The sequence below is a fragment of the Semicossyphus pulcher genome, unplaced genomic scaffold (genome assembly GCF_022749685.1).
Source record: "Semicossyphus pulcher isolate SPU_LCO1_2020_fin unplaced genomic scaffold, fSemPul1.0.p SCAF_22, whole genome shotgun sequence".
NCBI lineage: Eukaryota > Metazoa > Chordata > Actinopteri > Labriformes > Labridae > Semicossyphus > Semicossyphus pulcher.
In genome coordinates this window covers 10,917,518-10,931,520 of record NW_027211696.1, presented here as the reverse complement: position 1 = coordinate 10,931,520, position 14,003 = coordinate 10,917,518, and the positions used below count along the sequence as shown (strand labels likewise).

At 41.0% G+C, this 14,003-nt stretch overlaps 1 protein-coding gene across 1 annotated transcript in view; it reads left to right on the top strand.

Moving 5' to 3' along the window:
- Positions 1-14,003, top strand: part of brinp1 (bone morphogenetic protein/retinoic acid inducible neural-specific 1) — a 148,303-nt gene that overhangs the window by 22,552 nt on the left and 111,748 nt on the right. The window contains exon 2 of the mRNA XM_069673665.1: positions 8,873-9,140. Within this exon, the coding sequence (XP_069529766.1) occupies positions 8,923-9,140 (218 nt within the window). The 5' untranslated portion in view covers positions 8,873-8,922. The remainder of the gene's footprint in view (positions 1-8,872; positions 9,141-14,003) is intronic.

The window sequence follows — 14,003 nt, the reverse complement described above, 5'->3', positions numbered from 1 at the left end:
GACGAATGGCGTCGCCTGTGCTAGCTACGTAAAGCTTCAGATTCTCTTGGGCGAGACCTTCTAACATTCAAAGCGGTGATGAAAATGTGAGCTCTGCTTATTAAGAAAAAAGAACCAGATTGAAGGGCTGGGGAAAAAAAATAATTCAAGTGTCACAATGTTTTTTATTTCCCTCACTGCAGAATCCCTCAAGAAGCAAATTAATTTTTATTTCACGCTAAATTTAAATCCCCCCTCGGTTAGCCGACGTGCTGAATTTATCTGAATCTCACGCCCAAAAAAACACCTCATACCTTTACCTTCCCGAGTTTACTCCGAGACCTTATTAATTAGTTTGCTTTATGACAGAGACAGACCTTGTTTAGAAGCAGCTCATAAACCGCCCCCGCATTGCCGCCGTTCAGCTGGGCAGCTATCAAATAAAGCCTCGCGGCACACTCCTCCTCGCTCCGCTTCACATGACAGATGCGAGCCGCTCCCCCACCCGGCTTCGCATTGATCCCCTCCCGCCCGCCCGCCAGCATAGATTTGGACACAATAATTCAGCAGCCAGGTAAATTGGAATAACTCTTGACCATTAGTGAATTAGTTTGCTCTTTAAAATCAGCCATTGATCCCTGCGCCGAGCTGATTGGTTGCTGACCAACCAGAGAATTTAATTATCAAACGGGGGAGTGTTTGCTTGCTCAGCCATGTTTTTCTCCTGAAGGTCAGGGTGCCGCTGCGGCCCTTTTCTTTTACAGAAACGACAGGAGCGAGGCGAGATATTCGTAGCAGGGAAGAAGAATCCAGTGCAAACGAAGTTATCCACGGACGGCTTTCCCATTCCTCTGTCGCTTCCCGGCAATTGCAAGTGGCAGACCATTACCACGCCTCTCCAGACGTGGCTGTGAGCGGTGCAGTAATAGTTCCCTGAATTCACATGACACTGACATCTATTTGGCATATTTAGATGCAACTGTCTCCTCATTCTGTCATTCCCTTGCATCACATAACCCTTTAGTCCCACTGAGGTCGTATTAATATGAAATGTGGAGCTTCAAATAACCCAGAGGAGTATAAAAATTCATTTTTAAGCTGCCAGACATCCATTACCTTAAGTCAAAGGTGTAGTTCGCTACGTGCATTATATCCGAATCGGGGGGAATTAATCGCTCAGAGGCAACCGAGCTGATAACAGTTCAGACACTGCTCCTTGTACCCACTCTTTTTTTTTTTTTTTAAGCCAAATCATGCAGAAAATAAATATTACACATTGGTGACCAGGTGCATATCTGCTCTTATTCCCCCCGGAGTTTACCTGTCTCCCCCGCAGAAGCCTTCATTCCACCCTGATCTCGCCCCTTCCCCGGGATTTAGAATACAAATAAGCAGAACAAGCCTCCCCATTCTTATGAACTTTATAGAATAAAGAGGGACACTTAGGCCTCCACACAGGGGACAGAGGAGGAGGAGGAATTGATCGGCGGAGCCAGCGACGGGACCAGAATGGAGATTGAATCCCCTTGAATGAACCAGAACGGAGGGGGCAGCCGCTCCATGAATAAGGCTGTTTAAAAGGAGGATGGCGAAAACAAGCCTCCCTTGTCCCGTCTTGTGATTTCCTGAAGCAGACATCCTCCCCTTTTTTTCACCCTGCTTATTCAAGGGTAGCATGATCCACTCTCTCTTCTCCTCTCTGTTTCGCTAATCCACTCGGCAAATATCAGTAATCTGCGAATATCCGGAGATAAAGAATGTTTTTTTGACGTAGCATCAAATATTTTTTAAAGCAGGGTAAGATAAGGGATCTGTCTGTGTTGTAATCTCTCCCCGCAGCTGGACGAAACAACCTCAGGAAGCAAGGAGAGTTTGAAAACATATATCTATATATATAGCAGTGAGGTTAATGGAGCCATTTTTCGTTGAGAAATCAATCAAGCACTCTTGAAATGTGATGAAGTGTTTGTTAGCACTAATGCATTAAAGGGGATTGATTAGATCAGCCTGGCATATTCGGGCCCTTATTTTCAGGGTGAGGTTGTCAATATATTTCATTAGCACATACGGTTTCGATAGGGTGGCCGTGTTTTGTGATGAAGTGTGCAATTTTTATTGGAAAAAGTAACATCAGATTTACTTGGCATGGCATGGCAGTATAGATCCCCCTGGGAGAAGTTGATAGCTTGCTCTGTAGTCTCTATTTTTTTGCCAACACTGTAGGCAGGATGGACCTTAAACTCGTACTGAAACCACATTAATGTATCTCCTTTTTGTAGTCAACTTCTTTTGATGTAGTTTTTAAATTTTAAGTGTGAAAAACAAGGCAGTGGAAAAGGTCTAAGGGCGGTTTGGGACGTGTTTGATTGACAGCAACAGGCAGCCTAACACATTGCCTTGAAACACAGCAGATAGAGAGTAAACAAAGTTGCCCTTTAGCATACATGTCGTTGGCAGGCGGCGTGTTGTTAATGGTACTGATTACAAAGGACCACACCAGCATCCAACCCGACCAAAGTGACATTTTCAGGCAAGCACGTTTACATGCTGTTTAATGTGCTGCAGCTGAGCTGCTAATTAGCTACCTCGCCTGTGAACTGTCATTAGCATTGCGTTTGGAAGCTAGATAAGGAGGAGGCTGTGGTTGTTCCATGCGTGTGGCGCCTGTGTTGTTTAACAGCCTGATTTGACTGCCTGTTAAATAAGTTATCAATGTATGCAGATGATACCTAAGTGTATGCCACTGATTTGATGCTAAGCTAGCAGATGCAGGGAACATAAAAGCATCCGAAATGTTCCTCTCTGATTCGTCTCAAACATAACCACAGGACGAGTGATTTACAGAGCGAGTTTGTGTGCTGTTGCAGACAAAAAAAAAAAAGCAATTTAATTTCAGTTGCACTTCAAGCGTCCCTCTCGAGAAAGCCATTTTCTTTTTGAACATATCACATCCACTTCAATGGAGATCAGGGAGGAGCGGGACGCCATCATTCTCTTGATGCTGCACTGCTCTTCTTTCTATAACCTACTCTGACCTTGGCGTGGGTGTGACACCGCCTACTATAGTTCTTCCTCTGTAACAAAGGGATTGGGCGTATTGTTCACCAACATGAAGACGAATGCAGTTCTTTATCATCTTTTTTTAACAGTACATGAAAAAAATATTTGTCTTTTTTCCTTTGGAACTAGCAGATGGTTTAAATCCACTATTCGTTGTCAATATAACTTGTTTGCAGCTTCTCTTGAGGAAGAGAGTCCCAAATTAGTTAATAGCAACCTTGGGCCCAAAGAATTCCTCAAAACATCAACATTGAGGCCAATTACAGATTTGTTGGAGCTATTAGTGTTTTTTAAATGCCAACCCTTTCACCCTTTAACACTTGGAGCTGGTTTGCAGACACAGTCACAACCTCAGTACCAGTGACGGACGGGCTTTATTGGATGGCACCATTCCAGTAGTTAAACTGTCCCCGCGGTTCAAAGCCAAATTATTTGGCCGTCCTTGTGATGCCATTGAACTGTTTCCTGCTATCGGACAACAGTCCTCCCAGGACCAGGGCAACAATTATTAACCACACGTGTTATCTCCTCCCATGCTAATTCAACAGCATCCGGCCTCTGTGGCTTATTTACAGAGCTGCATGTTCGCTCGTGGTGAGTCAGCACTTCTTGCACGTGCATTTAATTCTTCAGAGAAACTTTTCTGTGTGGTTAATGCCCCCTTCTGTTCCCTGTACTTTCCATATTTAAACTCAAAGAGCAGCATGAAGTCGAGTCTGCATCCATTAGAGGAGACAATAAAAGTGTATCTGATTCTTAATCGCAGCGCATTTCCAGCTGTGCAGCTGGTGCACTGCACCACATGACTCCAACCCCCAAAATACCACAAGTTTGTCATCACTACCCAAGTAGAGGTGCTTTAACACCCATCTGCACCGTTTTACTTAAGCATCCAGTAGTTCATTTTGATCAGTCCATCAGCCTTTCTACTGCAGACCTTGTAAAATGATTGGACGTATCAACCATGATGATGCCCACTGGTGTGTAAACTCTGCCCCCTTTTGGAAGCCTAGATTTAGGCATTATGGCCGTCGCCATTTTTGTGAGTGTTTCGGCTGCTGACAACGAGAGGGAGGGGCGAAGATGGGCAATGTTTTTTTAGATGGAAAAAGGCAGTTTCTGAGATGTGGTTGATGATGACGTTCAAATGAGAGGGATTGATCAAAGATGACACCAAGGTTACGGACGTGAAAACATCATGTTGTATTTAGGAAGACTTGAAACTAGCAAATAAACCACAAACCCACTAGAAAATAAGTCAAGCGATCGTAGGATCATTTACTCATCTGGTTCCATACAATCGTCTTTTTGCAACCAGTGGGGTCGCCCCCTACTGGCCATTAGAAATAATGCAGGTTTAAGACACTTCTGCATTGGCTTCACATATTTGGGCAAAAGGGTGGGGACCCATTTTTTTCTCTATTCTGGTTAACAGGCGACCTTGGTAGCAACTTGTCAATCACAGGTGGCCCCGCCCTAAAGCATACCTTGTTTTAATTGCAGATATGACTGTGGATGGGGCCATTATTAAAAATTAATACATCATGTTGTATTGAGGAAGACTTGATACTAGCAAATGAAAACTGTTTTTTTATATATACATTTACTCAAGCGATCGTAGGCTCATTTTCTCATCTGGTTCCATACAATCGTACGTCTTTTTGCAAGCAGTGGGGTCGCCCCCTGCTGGTCATTAGAAAGATAAGACACTGCTGCATTGGCTTCACTTGACCATATTTGGGCAAAAGGGTGGGTACACATTGTTTTTCTCTATTCTGGTTAACCTTGGTAGCAACTTGTCAATCACAGGTAGCCCCGCCCTAAAGCATACCTTGTTTTTATTGCAGATATTACTGTGGCTGGGGCCATTATTAAAAATAAATATATCATGTTGTATTGAAGAAGACTTGAAACTAGCAAATGAAACCACAAACTCATAGAAAACAGTTTTTTAATATATATTTAGTCAAGCTATCGTTGGCTCTTTTTTCTCATCTGCTTCCATACAATCGTACGTCTTTTCGCAAGTAGTGGGGTCGCCCCCTGCTGGTCATTAGAGAAAATGTAGGTTTAATTAAGTCTCTTCTGCATTGGCTTGACTTTTGAAATAAATGAACTTCTTATCTCCAAATTTATACTTTCTAATATTTGATTATGAGGAATAAAAAACCTTCCTCCTCCATCTTTGTTATTCTAAGATCTTCTTTTCATCACTACACCTCTTCTTAATATCCGAACAAAGCGTTCTTCATCGCTAAGAAAGAAAGAAAATCCACATAATGATTGTCATCATGAGAGCGAGGCGGCCATGATGACTCAGATGTTTGCAGTCTCCCTCTTGATCATGTGCTGCTGTTTGTTGACTCAGAGCCACTTTTATCCGGCCCTACATTCTGCTGTAAGGTGTGATAGTGTTCAGCTGCAAAACTCACAAAGCAAACAAGCAGAAAATCCACCATGAGATGAGCACGATTTCACGGCAGTTCCAGATAGACAGATTTTAATATGCGAATAGAAAGTTGGCTTATGGAGGGAAGCACTGAGAATTTCCTCTCATCATGTGGCCATATGAATGTAAATGTAGTCACTGCAGGGGGCGTCCGGGATTCAGACAGCGAGGACTCCCCAGGTGGTAGAAATGACTGAGCCTCTGGGTCAACTCCAAACTGGTTTTCATCACAAGCACACAAGGAACTAACTTTAAGGTTAAGGTTCATTTTGTTATTGTAAAAGTGAAGATCAGACTCAGAGGCGCAGCAATGACTTTAATATGGGATTTTTCAAGGTTATTAAAAGCTAAATTGTGTGTGTGGGACGTCTATTCTTGCACAAATTAGCTGTATGTAAAGGATTGAGCCATCCAGGCGTCAGCTTGCCTTATTGTTTAGTAATGGTCTTACACATTTATATTTTATGATTATGTGTAACTATAACTCAAAACAACAAACAAAAGACTCCAAATGCCGAATATTTATTGATTTTACACTTTGATATTTTCAAAGCTAGATATTTGTTGTAAGATTGTACTGTATATTATGGCTTATGCCCCTTTTTTATTATCAAAAACATTCTTTTATTATGTTAAAAAACTTAGACCTATCCTATGATGTACTAGAAAACTTAAATGCACATTTACTAGATCCATGTTGTCCCGTCCACAACAAAGCCACCATACACTTAAGTGTAATACCAAGTTATTATGAATATCACGTAAGTAAGAAAATAGGTTATTGTTTATGAAAAAAAAATGTTATTGGAGCGTTGGTTTAGCGTTGCGGTTATATCAAAAGTCCCATATACAGAGGCTGCAGTCCTCGATGTGGCGGACCCGGGTTCGACTCCCACCCTCGGCCCTTTGCTTCGTGTCATCCCCTACTCTCTCTTCCCTTGTTTCCGATACCATCCATTGTCCTCTCTCTCTCTAATAAAGACATAAAAGGCCAAGTACATACATAAAATCAGTTCATTAATTTACTCAAGCACTGCTTCGGGCCACTACTTTACTTTCAAAATGCTAACTGTTAAGGGCTCACATGGAGGATGATCGTATTTGCATACATGAACCCATTGTTGTTGCATCCGTACAGTCAATGAGCCACCTTCACTTCCTGTGCCAACATATGAGCGTCGCCTTGAGTCAATCTACACAGGTTTATAAATGCAAAGAAGAAAACTGTTCCTCTAAGAAGTATGATGTCAAGTAATGGTGTCAAAAATGTTGAGCGTGCAGTTGTATTAAACTTTGTGTGCAAGTATCTTGATTTGTGAATGTGTACAAAAAAAACTTGTGTCCTCACACAAGTTTAAAGTTTGTGAATTAGTAAAGAAGCTTTACAGGTGTGTTCTCTGTGTCTGTTTGTTACAAGCAACAATTTGCCAGTTACAAGCACAGATTTTGCCCGTTTCTTTACGCCTCAGCTAACCAGCCAATCAGCTCACGCCCCACGTTGTCCACTGACCAATCAGAGGAATCTAAACTGTCCAATCAGGGCGTAACAGAAGTGCTTCAGGCCTGTAAGTGCGCTCAGTGTACGTGTTGCTTCTCTTAGCTAGCTATCTTTTTTACCTTTATTTGACCCCGTAGCAAAGTATCTTAATTTCGTATTTTTATTTTAATTAATTTATTTTGTTTGACTTTACTTTGAATACAATTCTGTAAATAAAGCAACCACTGTTAACGAGTTGTGATCATTATTAGATACATTTATTCACTTTATTCAGTGTAAATGTTTTTTTAAACCCCATCTTTGCACACTATCATCACCCTGTGCTGTGCATCTCCCCCCCCCCCCCCCCCCCATCAGATAACGTGTTTCTCCATTCTGACACACAAACTCTAATTAGTTCTACTTAATTAGCTTAAAATAATAATATATTTTGACTTGACTAGCTGAGACCTCTTCCTGTCGAATACGCAATTAAAGCTGAAGTGCGGTATTCTCAGTTGATCGTTGACACTTCATTACGATCAGTTTTAGGGATTGATTATACTTAAAATATGGCAGTACAGTTATTATTAGTTACACAAGCAGACATATTAAAATGATGTCAGATTGTTCCAGCTCTTTTGGTAAGTAGGTGTTTAAATGTTATAAACTGACACCAGTATTAACCCTGATGTGGCAAAAAAAATGCGTTAAGTACCCCGCTGTGATATCTTTAACTTCTGCAATCAAGCAGTTCATCATCTATTTAACAGGCAAAGATTAGACCCATTAAATTCTCCCTGCTCTTTATGCTGTTTTATTGTCTAATAAACCATGAAAGGGGGATGAATTTCTGCATACAGTAGCACATGATGGCACACTGTTGGGGGCTGCACGGCCAGGGGGCCAAAGTTCTTTAATGCAATTACTGATGGAAATCGTTTCCTTATCAGTAACTAGGCGACATCATTCTGCTGCCAAGTGGATAATAATGTCCACAGTCGATGCACAATGTGGAAATGTATCATTTTAATAGTCGCTTTGAAAGGTGCGAGGATGTTAAATTATTTTTTTTCAACAGTGTAATTGAGTTTCTTTATGAATTGTGCCATCCTGCGCTTGTGTGCTCTGTCTAGTTGCCAAAAATGCTACTAGCTGCTGCTTTGCTAATCTGTGTTCCCAGTCTGTTTTTAATGTATTGTCTCTAAAATATTCATTGAATACAGGGTCAGGTTAAGCATTAAAAAGCCACTGTAGAATTCTAAGGGCAAGGGTACAATTGTATTAACAATCCCTAGCAGCTACAGTGGAACCAAATTAACTTCCTGTTATGTATTTGATGAAAGAGGTAACATTTTGTACCACATTATTTTTAACAATTCATGAAGTCGCGAGTCGATAGTTGAAAGTTTCCTCCAGCGGTAATTGACACCGCTGCGTAAAGGGAGATGGTGCTCTTCCACATTAGCGGCTGGGTGTCATAACATATCATAAAGCCAGTCCTCTAACCTTGTCAGAATTTATCATGACACCAATTAGCTTTAAAAAAAAAAAAAAAAAGAAGAAGAAGAAGAAGAGAGAGACAGGCACACAGCTGAGGGTGTTCTTCATGCTCATCTGCAAAAGGGTAACAGTCCTCGTACAGAGAGGGCCAAATCTGCGTGGCTTTCTCGAAAACTCCAGGGAGGCATGAAGGGCGAGCGATCGGGAGAAAATAAATACACATCATGTCACAGTAAAGCGACGATGACAAGGGCACTATCTTATTTGTTCGGTACAACGCAATTAACCCAACTCTATGACATCTTCTTGTGCTGCTGAAATAGACTTTGTCATGTAACAGCTCTCTTCTTCTGTGTCTCCCCTCCCTCCCTCCCTCCTCCTCTTCTTCTCTTCTCTCCCATCAGGTCTCCACATAATGGAGCGAGAATGAACAGAGAGCGGCTTAAAAAAAAGCATGAACTGGAGGTTTATTGAGGTCATCTGCTTCCTGTTTATATGGGACCATATAACAGTTCAGTCTTCCCGCCAGGACCCGTTGGCCACTGAGCAACATGTCAGCAAGCAATATGACTGGCTCATCTCTGACCGAGGACCTTTCCACCACTCTCGGAGTTATCTGTCCTTTGTGGAAAGATTCCGCCAAGGATTTACGACCAGATATAAAATTTATAGGTGAGTTCACTCTCGGCCTGTGTAGTGATGCCACGCAGGCTTTTTAAGAGTCGTGTCTGTTTTAATGGTTTTTCTATTTTGAGATTTTTGCTTGCAAAAAGCTGCACTCTGTACATTTCTAACCTATCAAATGTGCATTTTTTTAAGACTTACTTGCAGCAGCAGCTCTCAGCACTCTCAACTTCTTTCTGTTATATTAATGAAGTACTTTGCAAGGACTTCTGCTCTCCTTCGCTCTAACTTCAGATCTTTTGGGGGCAAATTGTATTCCCTCATACAAAGTGGAAGGCAAAAGAAACATAATAGTCTTAACTTTTGCACACGTCTCTTTACAAGAAAAAAAACAGTTAATAGCTTTAGGATCCTATTATGGAATAACAGCGCTAATATTTGCTCACTGGTATTAGGTAGTGTTTTTTTTGCCAATTGGTTTTGGCAGGTGTAGGGTATTGGATTAGAAGGACTGCCAAATTGGAAAACTAATGACAATAGTTTGATATTTGCACGAAATTCAACAATTAAAGGGGCACCCCAGCAAATTATTATTATGCTTCCATTCAGTCCGGAAAGCTGCAAGAGACAGTTTTCAAGAAAAATTGTCAAAATTCGAGCAGCAGAAACAGAGAAAATACTAAAAAAATACTGGATCCTAAACTTCCCATAATGCAATGCAAACATCCATTTTGCCTGAACTCCCATGTAAAGCGCTATTGGGTTTCTTGATGCACGATATTATCAGCACATTATCGCTATCTGCACATTATGGCTTGAAAATGCTATATCGGCATCGGCAGATATGTCATTTTTCTGCCGATATTTTCTGCTGATATTTTTTGCCGATATTTTCCACTTTAATTCTGCCTAAATTCTCGATGATTCCTTAAAAAAGCTTTACCTAATGCTACAACATTAACTTGCCGTGAGTGTGTGCGCACACTGCCTGCACCACGCCTCTTCCGTGAAGCGTGAAGAAGGGTACAAGATGTCTGCGGTATGCCAGTTTTTCAAAGTTTCCGAAACGGACAGCAAGGTTGATTTCATTTTATGTATTTGTTCTGTGCAACAGGTAAAATCTGCCCTAGTTGTGGCTCTTGTCAGGATTGTCTCAGGGAGAGCATCATCGTAGCCTGTCTAAGAAAACGTTTCAAACAAATACATATGGCATTTTGTACTTAAGTACTTTTCTTATATTGCCCAGTGAATGTGTACATTTTAAAAGGCACTGTATTATGTTTTTTCTGCATCTGCCAGTGGGCCACTACAATAAGAGTAGGCATGATTTCAATTGCACTACAGGGGCGATTTGATGTTCTCTGTAATCAGGCGGACAAAAATAATGTGCCTAACATATCGGTATCGAAATCGGCAAAAAGGGTTGGAAAATATCGGCATATCGGATATCGGCTAAAAAGTCCAAAATCGTGCATCCCTTATTATTGTTATTATTATTATTATTATTATTATTATTATTATTATGTGTCATTCAAACTACATATCCCAGTTTGTAACACAGACTCTGTCTACAAGCTTATGCCAAGATAATCCTGATCACATCACCAGGGTTAGTTATCCAGCCCTTAGAAAAGCTGCTATTCTTCACTGGCAAACTGAGAGCCCATTAACGGGAGAGAAAAGATGCCATTCACCAGCTGTGTAAAACACATTTAATTAGCTTTTAAAAGTGAAACAACGAGTTTCACGTTGCCAACTTGGACTCGCCTGGCTAATTTTTATTGGCTATTGATTGACCAAATATCCTGTGGAATTTTTGGCACTTCAAAAGATGTCTCAATTTTCTATTAGCATTAAATTTAAGGGTTCAGGGCCAATAAAGTTATTATTCCCATTAAGCTACAAGAAATAAATCATATTTAAGGAGTATTTGATAAATCAATTTAGCTACTTCTCAATTTTATACATAAAAAACCTCAAGACATGATATATAGATCACATAAAATTATTCTTAATGTTTTATGCTAACCCTAGCACTACACTATATTAGCACTGGTGCCAATCCTCTAATTTTCTACTGTATTTGGGCCCAAATGATACAGTTTAACATTACATAAATTAAACATAGTTTATATTTCCTTCTTTATGTTTTGCTCTGCACCTTCATGTCAAACAGCTCCTTATTTAGAGGTAGAGAAATGAGATGACTAGAAACCCCCTTTCTCGCAATGATGTGCTTTGATTTCCTTGCATCCCTCTGCAGAGTACAAACTCAAACATAGAGAGAGTGAGATTGAGTGAGAGAGTCATTTGCCACATTCCTTTGGCAGTTATTTCACAGAGTTTGTTCTTTCTCCCTCTCCTCCGTCTCTCTTGGTACCTTGCCACAGCCCCCTCGGTCCCCACTGGCTTCCGTGCCTTGATATTGTCACATGAACAGTAAACAAAGTATTTGCATAATGTGTAACTTGACAGAGCGGGATGTTGCAGAGAGACATGAATCTCAGAGGCAGAACTTCTGAAGCCGCTTTCCCGCAGACGGCGTACAGCCGTCGAGTGCTGTCTGTGATGCTGCAGTGATTTATTAAAACAGAGTGTGTGTGTTTGCATGTTGGGGTGCTGCTGGGAACGTTGCCGGGCCCAGGTGGCTTTTGTTGTTTCTCCCTCTTAACAAACCATTAGTGGCATCAAATTCTGCCAGCAGAGCTGCACATCCCTCTCCTCATGACGGGGAAATTGAATCTTGCATTAAGAGTTTTACCTTGTTTTGGCAAAAATTACATGACAACAATCCACATTTACTGTTGTACGTATGCATTGAGTGATTTCACGCCAAATAATTCCTTTGATGTACAAATTGAGTTCTATAAATGCCAGCCTGTCTCTTCTCCACACTTGTCACACAAACATACGTTACGTAACCTACAATCATACATTAGATATCACTATCATATGTATATTAGCCCTTTTTAAAACTCAAATCATGATTCAGAACTTATCGATAGTGCTGTCAAAATTGCCCAAAAATGATGTTTGATTATTCCTTCTAAAAAAACACGAAGGTACGAACTATTTGAATATCTATTTTTGCGCAATATGTCAACAAGAAGGCATACCAATACAACGAGGGACAAAGTTACTTGCAAAGATATATTTATTTAAACTTTAGAAGATCAACATGGCTTCCTACACCTTGTGAAATAAACAGATTAAATAATTAGGATACGGTAGAACGGACATTCAGTGCTCCGAGCGAGCTGTGCTGTGACAGGTGTAGGTATGTTGATTTGACATATTTATGTCTAAGTAAATATACCTATCTGTTATGATAGGGGTGGGGATCTCTCTCTCTCCAGTCAGGCTGGGATTTAAATTCTCCGCCATCATTACCATTGTATTAGCTTGTATTAGTTTGTTTCAGATAGACTAAAGTGAATCATTAATGTATAAAGTGATGTCACGATGCATTCACAGATGCTCGTTCACCAAGAGAGTGCGCGCAGGAACACGCGAGACCACATTGAATATTAATTTTAATAACAGAATATCCATTTTTTGTTGCCATTCAGTTATATATTCGAATTTAGAATATTCATTGACAACACATAAATTAATATTTATTTATAGTATATATAATATTTTGGGACTTTTTGCTTTAGCAGGCGGTTATTCTGATAATGCTGTCTTTCTTACAGCCCAAATAGAAACTTTGCCAAAATGTTGTTGGAGTGAACGACATTTACCACCAGATTTAGATCTGCACTCATATACGCAGATAGCTGTTTACAAGGATTTACAAAATTCTGGATCACCAGAATTGCCAGATGTAAGGGAATGGGTTGCTGGTTTGGATAATGGCATATTCATTTCATAATAGGTTAAAGGAGCAGTTCACCCCTTGAAAAAGCCACTGTCAGTCAAAGCTGGTGTTCTCAGTAATCAATAGAAGCAATTATTTGAAATTGGCGCCATAGCTGTGGAGAAAGTCGTACAAACAGCTCGTGGTTTCGCCCATTCTACATTCCTACAACACCCAGCGTGCATTGCGCCGCTCCCTCTGAAAGGAGCGGCCCAGCGAGAGACGCTGTTTTACGTAGTCTGGCTGAGTTTTTCCAGGGACCACTGGAGAAGCGGATAGCGTCCTCCAAAGGCACAGAGAGAAATTGCATTTTTTTCCTACCATAATGGCATTAGCTCCCCATAATAGCATGATAGGACTGAGGTTGAGAATCGGGCGAACTGGCCCTTTATAGAGTTTGTCTGTACTTAACTTCAGCCCAAACGTGAAGTATGTATCGGCAAGAAACAAGTTGACAATGCAGTGTACCAAACAACTCTATCCGCAGACTAAAGGACGATGCCTTTGAGCATGCAAAATATATTTAGTGAATAATCATATACATTATTTGAGGCAAGGGTGTGAAACGCTCCCGGAGGACATCCGAGTGTTTTCCAAGGATTTTCATCCCAACATGGACCACCAGTTAATTCCAGTGATTAGTACATCCTCCAGCAGTGATGGGGGAGGAAATCAGTGACATCAGCTGGTGTAGTGTTTGCTTGGAATGAAATCATACATACCCTCGGCCCTCCTCGGCACATGATTGCACAGCCGTGCTCTGCTCTAACCAGCAATGAGAACTGAATCGCTTTGTAAATTTCCCCGGGGACTTTCTGTGCCTCTGCGATTTAGTGGTGGAAAGTGTTTGAATCAGATTTGCGGAGAGACAAAGCGTCCATTCCTTTCTGGGTCTCTCTCTTATCATGAGAGATTACGCCGCGTGGACAAAGCCAACCTGATCAGCAACAAACAAATCTGCCCCATCTTTAATAACATGGGCACTGCGCCTAATTTGAAGGATAAACACTGATTTTAGGAAGTGCCAGCCTTTTGTCTGGCACTCTGAAAAG